The sequence below is a fragment of the Scophthalmus maximus genome, chromosome 16, assembly GCF_022379125.1.
Source record: "Scophthalmus maximus strain ysfricsl-2021 chromosome 16, ASM2237912v1, whole genome shotgun sequence".
Classification (NCBI taxonomy): Eukaryota; Metazoa; Chordata; class Actinopteri; order Pleuronectiformes; family Scophthalmidae; genus Scophthalmus; species Scophthalmus maximus.
This window is the reverse complement of record NC_061530.1, coordinates 6,875,060-6,888,805: the sequence shown is the minus strand read 5'-3', so window position 1 is coordinate 6,888,805 and position 13,746 is coordinate 6,875,060. Positions and strand designations below refer to the sequence as shown.

The 13,746-nt window shown below is 43.2% G+C and overlaps 1 protein-coding gene across 2 annotated transcripts in view; it reads left to right on the top strand.

Moving 5' to 3' along the window:
• cacna1g (calcium channel, voltage-dependent, T type, alpha 1G subunit) overlaps nt 1-13,746 on the top strand; it is a 215,155-nt gene that overhangs the window by 157,561 nt on the left and 43,848 nt on the right. For both annotated transcript variants that reach the window (XM_047327653.1, XM_047327654.1), the window contains 6 exons: nt 262-600; nt 1,469-1,648; nt 2,039-2,139; nt 6,660-6,783; nt 10,174-10,242; nt 12,544-12,728. In XM_047327653.1, coding sequence (XP_047183609.1) covers nt 262-600; nt 1,469-1,648; nt 2,039-2,139; nt 6,660-6,783; nt 10,174-10,242; nt 12,544-12,728 — 998 coding nt within the window. The remainder of the gene's footprint in view (nt 1-261; nt 601-1,468; nt 1,649-2,038; nt 2,140-6,659; nt 6,784-10,173; nt 10,243-12,543; nt 12,729-13,746) is intronic.

The following is a 13,746-nucleotide window of genomic DNA, read 5'->3' as shown; positions in this document are numbered from 1 at the left end:
TAGACTGATCATCGGAATAAAGACTTGGGGAAAATAAGCTCAGATCTCTACATCTGCTCCTGTCTGTCTGTCAGTGTTAATCTCAATTGAATTGAGCTCACGTCATGCCGAGTCAATCCAATTCAGCTTGGTTATTTGCTTGAAATAACAACATTACCAGAGTACTAAGGCCCAAGACCAACACTCAGTCCCTCCTGTTTTATCTCTCTCCTTCCTCCTTTTTACCACTCTGTCCTTCATTTGCCATCATCCCCTCTCCAGACCAGTGCTCGGAGCTCTTCGCCCTACGCCCCATGGAGCTCCGGCAGCGGCTGGACCAGCCGACGATCCAGCTGGAACAGTCTGGGTCGGGCCCCGTCACTCAAACGCCAGAAGCGGCAGTCCGGGGAGCGACGCTCGCTCCTCTCCGGGGAGGGAGGCTCCAGCTCAGAGGACGGGGAGGGTGGTGGGGAAGAAGGAGGAGGGTTGATGGAGGAGGACAACACCTCCCTGGCCAGGACGGACTCCATGTCGCAGTCTCAGAGAGGTCCCAGACATCGGAGAATGGAGTCTGTGGAGACTCAGAGCTCCATGGATTTGCCACCTGATGCTCTGTTACAGGTAGACACGCCCACGCCATCCATCAGTCTACAAGTGTGACTGTTGCCTGCAGGTTTAATCATTTATCTTAGAATTATATAGTTAGATTTGATGTCATTCTGTGTTGCCCTTACCTATGTTATATTACAATGCTGCATTTTACGTTGCATTGTCTATCACTCGCTCACATCAGGCCACTTTTTACTCGTGCCGTACACAAGCATGTCAATGCAGGTTTGTCCTACAACCAAAGGTTGCAGCAAGCGCTTTTTTACAAAATGAATTCTCCCTCTAAAGCGCTGACTGAATGTTTATCCGTTAAACCACCTGCTGTCATCGTTGGCTGGAATGGAAATCTGCATTCACTCAACAACAGAGGTTATGTTTTGTCCCCCATTATTTGCTTTTTTGGTTAATCGGTTTGTTGGTTGGTTGGTTTGTTTGTCAGCAAGATCAAGTAAAAAGCTCATACCTCCCCCAAGGCCCAAAAGTCTCCTTAAATTCAATCAAACTGCACCAAATCGTACACACTCATATATAACAGTCCCCTAAGTATGCCTGATTTCTTTTCTCAACAACATCCATGAATTTTGTTCTGGGAAATTGAGGAAAATCTCAAAAAATCTCACAATGTTAAGTGATAAAAACATTTCTGCATCTGACCCCAAAGTTTGACGAGTTCTTTCTTTGCCCATGTCCCATCCTTCCACCAAGTTCCGTTGAAATCAGTTGAAAAAGATCTCCTTTGCAGAGGTAATAAGGAAAATAAACGTGTTAACCAAATCCGACCCTTCAAAGACAGATTTTACATTCATTAATGTAAAGTACTCATTAATGTAAAGTACTGCATAGGTTGAGCGTGATATATTCGCTCCTACCTCTCTCCTAGGTCCCCTTCCTGTACCGCTCCGCCAGCATGCACAGCTCCAGGCCCCCTTCCCTGGGACACCTGCGACCCGCAGAGCACAGCGACTGCAATGGAAAGGGCTCTCTAACAGCCCTGGGTCCGACACACGTCTCGCTTGAGGACAACACCGAAGACGAAAACGCAGAGGAGGAGCCCAGTCTGGTCAGTTGGTCTTATTCTTCTTCTGTACCTCTGTCTTTTTGGAAGAAGCGTGGTTTATAGTAGAGCTAAAACTGAGGAGGTGTAAGAGTCAAAAACATTCATAGACAATTTTAATTCAAATGTTAACGGACATTTGTTTCACAATTGAAGAAAAAGTGTATAATCTCTGCTGGAAAATATGCCTCTGTCCTTGTATTTGTCTGTAGGTGCCTTTTTAATGAACCTCCTTTGATACATATGTATGAATTTGTACCTATGAATAAAACAGAGCTGCAACAGACGAATCCACTGAGTTCTGTCCATGGAGAATGATTGTGGCTCACACTATGCCACGGGGAAATTGCGCACTCATGAATAATGAATGCACTGTCCACCTCTTGCTCCGTGCAGGGTCGCTTTGCCAGACTGTTCCACTGGCTGGAGAAGAAGCAGCCGGAGTGGTGTCGACAGAGAGGCACCTGGTCACTCTACCTCTTCCCTCCAGAGTCCAGGTAGTATTCACGCCACAGCTCGTCTCCATGACGCCACATCTTTACGTCTTTTTCCACAAAAAAACTCGTAAACACTGGGTACATTGATTCTACATTCATTGGTACACAGCACCGAGAGTGTTTATTCATTCTTCCTCCTGTGACAGTTAAGACAAATTCAACTGTGTATTTCGTAATTTAATGAAATATTCAAAATAATCATGTTTATGTTCCCCAATTTTACAGATTTTCTCCTTTTTGTTGCACATATTTTTGTATACTTTGTCTTTGTCAATGTAAAAATAGCACTAATGGCAAAATGTTTTTTTTGCTGCAATGAGACCGCAGTGTCCCCCTCCCCTGCCCCCTCTTCTCCTGTTCCCTCCTACGTTCTCACTTGTAAAGTCTCTTTTATCTGCACATTTCTGCCATGTCAGTGGTGAGTAAGCAGGAGCAAAGGGAGGAAGGGAGTTTCTCCCGTTGAGTGCTGCGTGTTATCTCAGACGTGCTGAATCCACCCCCACCCCCCCATTCTTCTTTCACTCGTCCTCCTTCTCCCCCTTCTGGGTCTTTGATGCGTCTCTGCCGTTTGCCTTGGAAAATGTTGCTGTGAAGGCAACACTATGCAAAATTCGCCGGCCCCCGTCATTCAGCCACAGCATCGCAACATGCCATCAGACAACAAGCCCCCCATCATCCCCACCAGCAACCCAATGGAAAGTTCTTATTAGACATCACCACTGTCACAGTGTGTCAATTCCCACTGAGTGGATGTTTGAAATGTGGTCGCTCTCACATGCAGTGCAAAGTATCCTCCATCCGGAACTTCCTAGTTTCGGATCAACAAAGTACATCTATCTATCTATCTATCTATCTGTCTCTCTGTCTCTGTCTATTTATCATCAGATGTACTTTTACAAATTACTCTTTTTTTGGTGGCGAAATTGGTGCAAATACCCATTGAAGTCACTTGTCTCCTGTGCTTAATGGGTCAAATTTGAAGCTTGCACGATAATATTGATGTGGACAATTTTATTGGGGCAGTACCGGTGTGGGTGGACGCAGGCGGGTAACCAGCCGAGGGCCGACGTCGATACACATCTGCGGTTTCAGCACTCTGTGATATGTCTTGATTTGAGGCGAGGTTAAGCGTAAGTGGCAGCTGTGGCTCAGGAGAAAGAGCGGGTCGTCCGCTAATCGGATGGTTCAAGTCTGCATGCCGAACCCTCTTCAGTCTGCATGCCGAACCCCAAATTGCCCCTGGCGGCTGTGTCGGCAGTATATGAACGATGTGTGAGTCAGTGAATGTGAATGTGCGTGGAGGATGAAAATAGAAAAACTATATATAAATACCATAAATGTACCATTCCATTTATGTATAGAGTGCTGAGGTCACAGAATGCAGCTTGTACAAATCATTTAGTTTATAGGTGAGGTGAATTCAAATATCCGTTCAGCTTTACTGGGAGGCAGCCAACATCAATGTCAAGTATTAATACTCTCCCTGGTGATTTCCATCACAGCCGAACGGTCCATCTGTTAATTTGAGCCCTTTCTGAACTTCTCAATGGTCGTCCTCTCTGCCGGCCACATTACATCATTTGGAAAAAGGTTAATAGGAAAAAGGTCCCTGTGATCTTTTATTGTCTGAATAAGAAAAGTGAAGGAGCTCGGCTCAGACGGGGCTCCTAGCTGGCTTTCAATCACAGCGGGCTCCGAGGTTCGGCCGCCGCTGAGAGTGACACCGAGGACATTGGCTCTGCGTGGCTCCCATTCTGGGCCCGAACCACGACGGGCGCCCGCCTGTACTCACAATCACATCAAGGGACGGCGTAGCGGGAGGCTGGAGTCAAGCGGCTCCAGCACATGCCCGAGTTCACCTCAACCTGCCTTTGTGCTCACTGTTTGGTTCTGCCGCTGCTGGTGATTACTGCAGGTGAAGTTTTTAATGAGCGGAGAAGTGGGCCGGCTCTGCGATTACACTTGTTCTCCTGCAACAACAGGCTGCGTAAGAACAGTGGCTGTTGACAGGTTCGCGGTTGTGTATCTCCTCCTCTGTACAGTGTAGTACATGATTTGATTAAGTGCAGCTCGACTGAAGTTTAGGCAGCAGATAATAAGACGCAGATAAGAATAGAACAAAGAGACAGCAGGGAGGACTGTCAGATTTACAGTAAATAGTGTAGGTAATGATCTGCGGCATTTTTTACGCCCAAACTTTCTGTGTTGCTGCTTTCAAAGTAGAATAACATGAAAGTGATTCAGCTTGCAGTTGCAGAAAACATGAACTGTTCTCTGCGTCTGTCCGCTCCTTCCTGTAAAACGCAATCATCCCGCACACAGGAAGTGATGCAGTTCTGTGTCTCTGGCTTGTTTTAAGTACACAGAACAAGAACCGCGTGTGAGATCAAAGGTAAGATCCAAGCACACGTGTTAAGCTGCACTGCTGAAGTGACAGGTGACTTTTATTGGGAAGTGACGTACAAAGACAGCAAGGATGCCAACGACGATTTGAAATATGGAGATGAAGAGTTGGTTGACTTTGTTAAAATCTGCAAATATGAGTAGGAAAAAAGAGTTTCCAAATGTGCAGATTTATAGCTTCAGGAGAGAGGATCTGTGTTCAGAGAAAGAGAGCTTCAAACAGTTATCAAGATATTTTTATATAAACATCCAATGCATCAAGTTCTTTTTTCCTCCTGATATCCCAGGTCTAGCAGTCTGACACTTCAGAGTATGGTGATTTTTTTTAATTTCTTCGTCTTATTAAGGTTTTAGTATCAGTGTTTGAACTTGACATTAAAGCATTAAAGTTCCCAGCCAGACATTGGCCCTTCAAACTGCGGAGGCGGAGCTTTCACCGGAGGGGTGTGTGTGGGTGGGGGGGTGGGGGGGTGGGTCGGTGTGTGTGTGTGTTCGCCATGTGTCCTCCCTCCACGCCTCCTCTTCAGGAAACCACATGAATCCTTTAGCATCATGGCTCTGGTGTGCACATTAAAAGAGGATTTAGCTCACACAGCCTGTGTAGCAATCACACACACACACACACACACACACTCAACAAGTGTTGACACTGGTGTCTGCATTGCCAAATGAAGCCAAAGTTTGATCCCTTCCACTGCCATAAATAACAAGTGTTTCCACTTGTTCCCTGTTGTCGCGAGCTAAAGCCTGGGAACCTTTTCCACGTCGGGGAATGAAAGTCAGGCATAATTAATGACTCTTTATTCTACAGCGGTTCATTACAGAATTACCGCATGTGAGAGAAGCTCTTTTAAATTGAAAGAGAGCTTTCATTACTCGCAAAGTGTGTACAGTGCGTTTCAGTAATTGTCCTTGTTTGGTTTGTGATATTACATTGGGTTTCATACAACGTGCCTGGACTGAGCTGCAGTCTGGATGGACAATACTTTATACTCCTACTCCATTACAGTCGAGTGGGATATAATGTACTTATCCCAGCTCTTTAACAGCTACAGCTTCTAGTAAGGGCAACTTTACAGATTCACCTTTTAAATGCAAAACGTGATGAGAATGTAAAATATGATTCACTATTGTAGATGGATCTACCCCATAGCATATACAGTTTAAAATGCTTGATCATGCATTAGTACTAATAATCCGATAATGCAATATAGCATTGCAGTATCTACATTATGACAACTCTCATTCTACTTTCGGTGAAATTTTGCCAATAATATTGGCATATTTCTATCTATAGATCTATAGCTCTCTATATATTTTTGTACATGCTACTCTTAAAGCTCAATAATTATTGTGTCTGATGTGTTTTTTTTAAATTGCATCCACTAATCATCCCTTGTTGAGAAAACGACAGTGAAAATGCAAAATGCAAACATTGCGCATGTCATAAGTTTAACAACTGTGAAAGATGCCCTTGGTGTGTTTGTGTGTGTGTGTGTGTGTGTGTGTATGTGTGTGTGTGTGTGTTTGTAGATCCCGCTCGTATGTGTACGTTTCTTATCAAATCACAACCAGCATCCAAAATAGCACAAACACACACACACACGTACGCATCTTCGGCCGAGATTTAAAGTGAGCACAGAGGAAGTTTCCCCTTCAGCAGACGAATGTGAAAACAACCCGCTACTGTCGAAGTCTGCTCACATACATCACTCTGCAGAGTGACGCTCTAACAAAGAGAGGCAACAACAAAAGAGACTTTACAAGGGAGAAGTCAATTTTGTCCTGGAGGAGGACCTCGACTAAAGTATCGGAACGCTCCCAACCGCTGCTAATCAATATACAGTACACACTGTAGATATTTACTACATTGTGTCCATCTTCTCCCTCTGGCTCCTCACTGTCACTGCTGACAAAGATTAATTATGTATGTCAGTGTGTGGAAAACGCCATATACCCATGCCTACACAACACCACACCTGTGTCTAAGTATAAAGCAGTAATCTATTATAATCGCAAAACCAAAATGTCTTTCTTCCCTGTGTGTAAAAGTGCAATTTCCACTGTCATTCAAGTTTCTCCTTTTCTCCGTGTTGTTTTTTGTGTGTGTGGGTCAGGTTTCGGATCGTCTGCAAGAAGATCATCACCCACAAGATGTTTGACCACATTGTGTTGCTGATCATCTTCCTCAACTGCATCACTATCGCCATGGAGAGGCCTCGCATCGACCCCACAAGCGCTGTGAGTGTCAAACACATCACACACAGTCCTCTCTGAAAGGTCAGAGTCTGTGAAAACTTATCACATTCATGACAATCTCAGAAAGAAACTTACAAAAAAAAAGAAAGGTGGACAGGATGAGAAACACACACCCCCGTAATGTATACTGTGTACCGTGCACACACAGTGTAGGATGAAGAAACTCGCTGCCGGCTCAAAAACTGTCCAAACTTAAATGGAGAAATGTCAGCGGGTCCAAACACACTCTCCCACTGTAGTTTGCTCGCCACAGAGAAATGTAGCGGAAGATCGTCCAAGCAGGGAACCACCTGTGATCCAGTAGCTCTGGGTGTGCCATACCCCTGTTTCTACCGCAAGGCATCATCAACACCGTCACCTCCTTAGCTAATGTATCATCACTTCACCCTTCAGATAGAGGAGGGCTGCCTTCAATGCTGCACGAGAACAAACACACCCTGTGTCCTGTCTTACCTCCAGATATATCAGCAGAACACAGACCCAGCCACTGCGTGAATAAACACAATATTTATCACTGTTTTTTTTCCCTTACTCACTGAGCATTTAGTTCCGTGGATGTCCCTGATTGGGTTGTTTTGAATGAATGAAGCCGGTTGTGAATTGTTTTCCGCTCGCTGGTTCAGTTATGGTCTGTGTATAACAACCAGAGGTATAAATGATCACTCCGCTGCTTCTCATTTGAAGAGCCTGTTCCCCGTCGCCCGTGGTGATCGCCTGACAGAGGACACGCGTTCTGCTCCTTAAATAGAAACGTAGTCACTTGTTACAGAGAAAAAGCCCTTCAGTCACAACATTTTGGTGAGGAATGCAGGCGGAACGATTAGTTCAGTGCTGGAAGTTATGTCACACACTTTGTGTTTTGGCCGTCCACTGCTGTTTTGTACTGGAGCTGGAGGTTGCCTGGATACTGTCTTCCTGTCGCTTCACGGAAATGATTGGGGATGATTGCGCGGCCTATTATGATTTATTATTTTTAATTGAGCTGAAGGACAATACCTCACTGTCTGGAGCTCTACATTGAATTATATCAGCACCAACAGCATAAAACATAATCACATTTTTCAGATTTTCAGCAGCTACGTCATCTGCTTGTTACAACAACGTTAAGATTGGTAGAGATGGTGCTACAGACGGTCTTGTTTTATGTTGCTCAGGAACACAGGAAGTGCTTGCAGTCATAATACAGTTGTAGGATTTTGTGTTCCTGAAAAATAACGGCAGTTACTGAACCTCTCTGGGAATCTGGGAGAACAATGCCTTGTGGCGCTCCTGCCATTTGAAATATTTCACTGGAAGTGTTTAGTATTGGGTTTTCACTGGAACGTGACTAAACAAACTGCCTCTCGGTTTAAGTCACACCTGGCCTCTGTCTTTGTGCTCAGCATTATTTCAAACCAGGCCGAGCGGGAGTTAGAATAATACTGCCGTCCTTAGATGTGAGGAGTGAGAGGCAAGAGTTAGGTGAGGCAGCTCTGGATTTGTTTCTGTCAAACTTGAGCCCAGAAATATACACAAGCTAGACAGGAGGCAGGGCCTTGAACAGTGTCCATCTATCAGCATGATTAACACTAATTATAGGATTATTCCCATGTTTTAACCCCCTATGTTATGCATATTTAGTGGACTGATATCTATGGGTGTGTGAATTAAAATGAGGGCTTGATTTATTTATAAGGGGACTGTTGGGTCATGTTGGAGGTATGCACTCTACTGAGTACCATTCAGTTTATGTATGTTGGTTTATTTTTTTTTCAATTTAGCCAAACTAAGTGTATACACACCCAATCCAACAGACAATTGAAGCTACTTGTCAAATCTATGTCTCACAGCATACATTTTGCAGTTGCAGAAATTCCAAACTCTCTTTCCCCTCCCTGACACTCTGCCACATTAGTTTGTCATGAATGAAAATATAAAACTTGTTCACAGAGGCCAGGAAAAGTAAGCTTCTCAAAGGCAACATTCCCAGTGATGTCATGCCTGACATTCCCGGAGACTTCACAAAGGACTGTGTGTGTGTGTGTGTGTGTGTGTGTGTGTGTGTGTGTGTGTGTGTGTGTGTGTGTGTGTGTGTGTGTGTGTGTGTGTGTGTGTGTGTGTGTGTGTGTGTGTGTGTGTGTGTGTGTGTGTGTGTGTGTGTGTGTGTGTGTGAGAGTGTGTATGTGATGGAAGTCTGAGGCCGTGGGAAAGGCAGCCACCTACAGCCACCAGAGGCAAAAACACACACACAAACACAAACACACACACAAATTCTGTAGAAATTCAGTGGCAGAGCAGGGTCGTGTCTCCTCAGAGGGGAAGCAGGGTAAATAAGCAGTCGCAGAAAGGATCCTAATTCTTGCCGGGCTGCTTGTTTTCTTTTCTCGGCCCTTGTTTAGCTCAGTAAATAGGCTCCCATCCTCTCCTGCGTGGAGACACACCACTGAGCCTTGCTTCCCTCAGGCAACAGGGAATGCAAAAATGAGTACAGTAATGCAAGTTTGTTTAGATGGCGTTCCTGGTGGTGTTGTGTTGCGTGCGCGCTCACAAAACAAAAAGATGGCGCTGGTTTACTGAAATGTACTGGTTATCTCTGATGAAACGTGCACGTTTAAATGAGAGGGACCTGGATAGAGAAGAAGCAGAGGAAAGCACGTGACCTCAGCAGCCAATGTCGGTCTTCTATGTGTCATTTTGTGCATGTGCGTAGTCCACCTGTGGCTGAATATGCAAAAAAGTCTGAAGGACTTCCCAGCGGTAAGACAGTCTCTCAAGGATCTGTTTATATGTACGTTTTTGAAGATAAATATATATATATGAGATGAGTCACTTGATGAGAGTCACTAATGTCATTAGTGACTACAGAGGGGCCTCTTGCAGCCGTCAGTGTCATTAGAAAATAATAAAAAAGTGCATGAAGTTCCTGTTTTTGTTTTTGCACAATATGATTTTCCACAGGTAAAACAGCTTCACTTATTCCCCAGGCAATTCTGATGATACTTGTTCATTTGCAGTACAAAAAAATAGGTCAACATGGCAGATTTTTTATTTCCACAGGTATAAATTAACAAAAAACTTCAATTAAAAACCCAAATCAGATGCCTTGTTTAAATATTCCCTGCAGCGCTCATGAAGAGTAAACTTTAGGAATGCCTACCAGCCATCATTAGTGAGTGCAATAGAGACGTTTGTAAAGATGTGCTGGGTGTGAGGGAAAAAAAAAAAACTCCTTCATACATCATTCAGCAGTACACTAGATCAATGTGGAAGCAGAAGACAGTAGGGGAAAAAAAAAAACATGCTCAGTTCCAAAAAGATGTGAATCTTTAAACCATTTGAACTTTTAGCATTGCATTAGCTCAGCCAGGTGTTTCTGCTCTTTTGGTTCGACAGGAACGGATCTTCCTTACGCTGTCCAACTACATCTTCACGGCGATCTTTGTGACCGAGATGGCGGTTAAGGTGAGAGACTCCGGATTCCCACTGGTGATCTTTCCTCACAGCTCGCTCCCTAAAGCACAGTAGATGGTGGCCACTGATTGACCATGTAATAGGATGCCACATACAATTACAGATCGTGACGTAGGTAACTTGTAATCCTATGTTCTTTTCCTCTTCAGAAAGGTGTACATATTGGTCTTGCGTTCTACACCACTCAGTTGACATCTGCCTTTATACCTTGAAGGATTTTTTGGGTCCATAAAAAAAAAACTGTCTGCCTCACATTGCGACCTCTCATTTCGCCCGCGCTTTGAAAGAAACGAGATGTGACACACCCGCAATGTAAATATTTCGTGTGAGACGGAGTAACCTAACCCAGACTCCAAAAACTGCCCAGACACAAAGCTGCGGGAAAATGGAGCCTGTCTGATACTCACATGGACTGTAAGACCCCCAAAATACAGAAAATAAAAAACAGAGTTAACAGGGAGGAGAGATAAGAGATTGAGTCTCTAGCAGACAGTGAACACACACACACACAGTCTCGCCAATATTCAAACAGCGCAGCTTTGAATGGAGGTACTTGCAGGCGTGGGCGACAGCGAGCAGAGGCAGAGGGGAGGAAAGTTCATAGGTGCCACTCATTGCTGGTCCTTGTCTCTATTTTTGGTCCTATTGCAATGGATCACGAATTTACACACGCGCGCAGAGCACTGGTTAGTATGTGTCATTCCATTTCCAAATAATTTCTTGATGAAGTGTAAAAAATGCCGAATTGCTGGAGATTATCACCAAACCTTTTGCCAAATCAAAACCTGAAACATGGATTTTTAAGGAGTTGTTTTCAACTTTATATGTTGCGAGCAACTTACAGTACATAACATAACATAGGAATTACCCAATATAGGAATTATTTGAAAGTCCCAGGATGAAAAATCTTGTTATGTGTAAGACAGTGGTGAAGAAGAACTAATCAATCCTGTACTTTATATTTTTATACTTCTACTTATAGTTTATTTTATTGCTTCTGACTTACAAGTCACATTACAGATATAGAAAGAAAATTGAATAACACATGCTTTGCTTGATATACCGTATCACAATTTCAGGGTCTTCTTGTACGGTTTACTTAAATTACCTCTCAAGGCTTTAACATAATGCTGTCGACTTTGTACTATAAGCAGTTTCACTGAAGAAAAGTTTCCCCTCTGAATTTTCCTGATGGATTTAGTTAACTGTTCGTTGCATAAAAAGGTAAAATAATACAATATTTCACTAAATGGCAACCATGAGAAAAATTTTCAAAGAAATAATGCACATGTTCAGTATCGCATTCTTCGTGTTATTTATCTTTGGTGAGGTTAGCTTTCATAGTCATACATCAGTATTCTTATTATTCATAATCCATTACATTTTGTGCATTTTGCTGATTACACTTTGAAACATTGGACTTTTACTTGTAATGGATTACATTCACATTGTTCAGTTTGGGATCTAAATACTTGTTCCAAGTGAAGTACTTTTAATGAAAAAAGATTTTCTTATTTCAGAGACATTAGTGGATGTTTATTGTAAATAAATGATGTAGCATCAATTACATTTGAGATGTAATAATTGTTTGTTTCCAGTGAGGAATCAATGAAAGTAGACCTATCAGTGTCCATATAGTTTAATGGACCACTTTGATGATTCCCCTGACACATGATTCATATACAGTATCTAATGTTATGCATTGATTAGCATGAGCTAATGTAAATGATCTTCTGTCCTCTGTCTCTCGCCCGCCCATAAGTAGATGTTTACAAATGCATGAAACAAAAATAGTTTTCTTGGCCTGGTTGAATAAGTTTGAGCTAGAGAGAGATAGAGAGAAAAAAAACAACAACAACAACAACGTCAGCCAGCCTGCCAGTCTCTATTATTTCTGGAATGTAAATTGATATATGGGCAGAATAAACCATGAGTGGAACCTATGGAATAAGAAATGAGCTTTGGAAAGCTTGCTGCTTTTATGATCCTCGCTGCCAAGCTCCAAGTACACAGTCGCTCTGCCAAGTCAATAAGCTGTGCATTAGGGACATTAAGCGTCAGCTCCTAATAAATGCAGAAGATGGATTGATAAACAAAATCTGCAATGGCGCAGACAAAAGAAAACAGATATTGAATTACTGTTTTGTGTCTATGTGTATCATTTTGTGGTATTTATATTTGGAGTTAATTTCAAATTTACCCAACTAAACTGGCAGGTCAGAGTGTTATCTGCTCAGAAAATATACTCTGCTACATGTTTGTGTTCATCTCTCTGTCGTCATCTGTGTCCAGATCGTAGCGTTGGGCTGGTGCTTCGGGGACAAGGCGTATCTGAGGAGCAGCTGGAACCTTCTGGACGGGATGCTGGTGATGATTTCTGTCATCGACATCCTGGTCTCCCTCATCTCCAACTCGGGCACCAAGATCCTGGGTATGCTCAGAGTGCTGAGGCTGCTGAGGACCCTGCGGCCGCTGCGGTGAGTGGCTCCACCAGGATAATATATAGACTGAGAAGACAGACCACCCCTGTTAAAATATTCATAATATCATAACAATATAACCTTACACAAATCAGCGGTTGGACATTCTTGGTGGGCAGTGTTGCAAAGCCAGTACCAGACCATTCCCATGTTGAGCATAAAGATTAGAATCGCTCCATTTTCCAAACTCATGAGGGATTATAAAATCAACCCAATGCGATGTTCTGGCATGCGTGCGTGCGTGCGTGCGTGCGTGCGTGCGTGTGTTATTGTCAGCAAGTACACGATTGCACGGATATGTTTATTTGAGCAGAAATGGGGCGGAAATCACCAATTTGGAGACTGTTTTGCTTCTTTTACTCCTATCTCCAAATGTGTGTGTGTGTGTGTGTGAGAGAGAGAGATAGAGACTGTGAAAGACGGAGAGAAAAGAGCAATTTGTGTCTTTGCATAATACTCAACAGGGTCTTAACACGTCTGTGAAGTCCATTAGGTTTAGCCTCAGTGTGTGTGCGTGTGTCTTCATGCTTGACTTGACTCCTTGTCACATGCTCCTTGTCTCATCGCGAGAAGGGGAGCTCTCCAGGCTTTGCTCTCTCTTGAATATTTATCACAGCTCTCAGAAAGAGCACAAAAGAATCAGATTGTAATTTTCTTTCCTGACAATTTTACCCACTAAATACCGCTGAACTTTCTTTTCACAATTTGTCTTTTTGCTTTTTCTAACTTTTGCCTTTGACATGAGAGTGAAATCAAAAGCGCAAACATGCAAAGTTTTAAATAACAAATCTGCAGGCTGACCAAACTTATTCAGAAGAAAAAAAAGTGAAACCTCGTGTTGTAAGCCTCCATCAATCGGGCGACGTGAATGACGTAATACTCGCTGGAGTTTAAATATTTGAACTCGAAATATTTGGATGATGCTATATTGCAAAAGCCAATTAGTGTTGAGATTCTGCCAAAGTCACTGGCGTCCGCAGGTGAATATCTACTTGCGTTAATCACGCAAGTATAC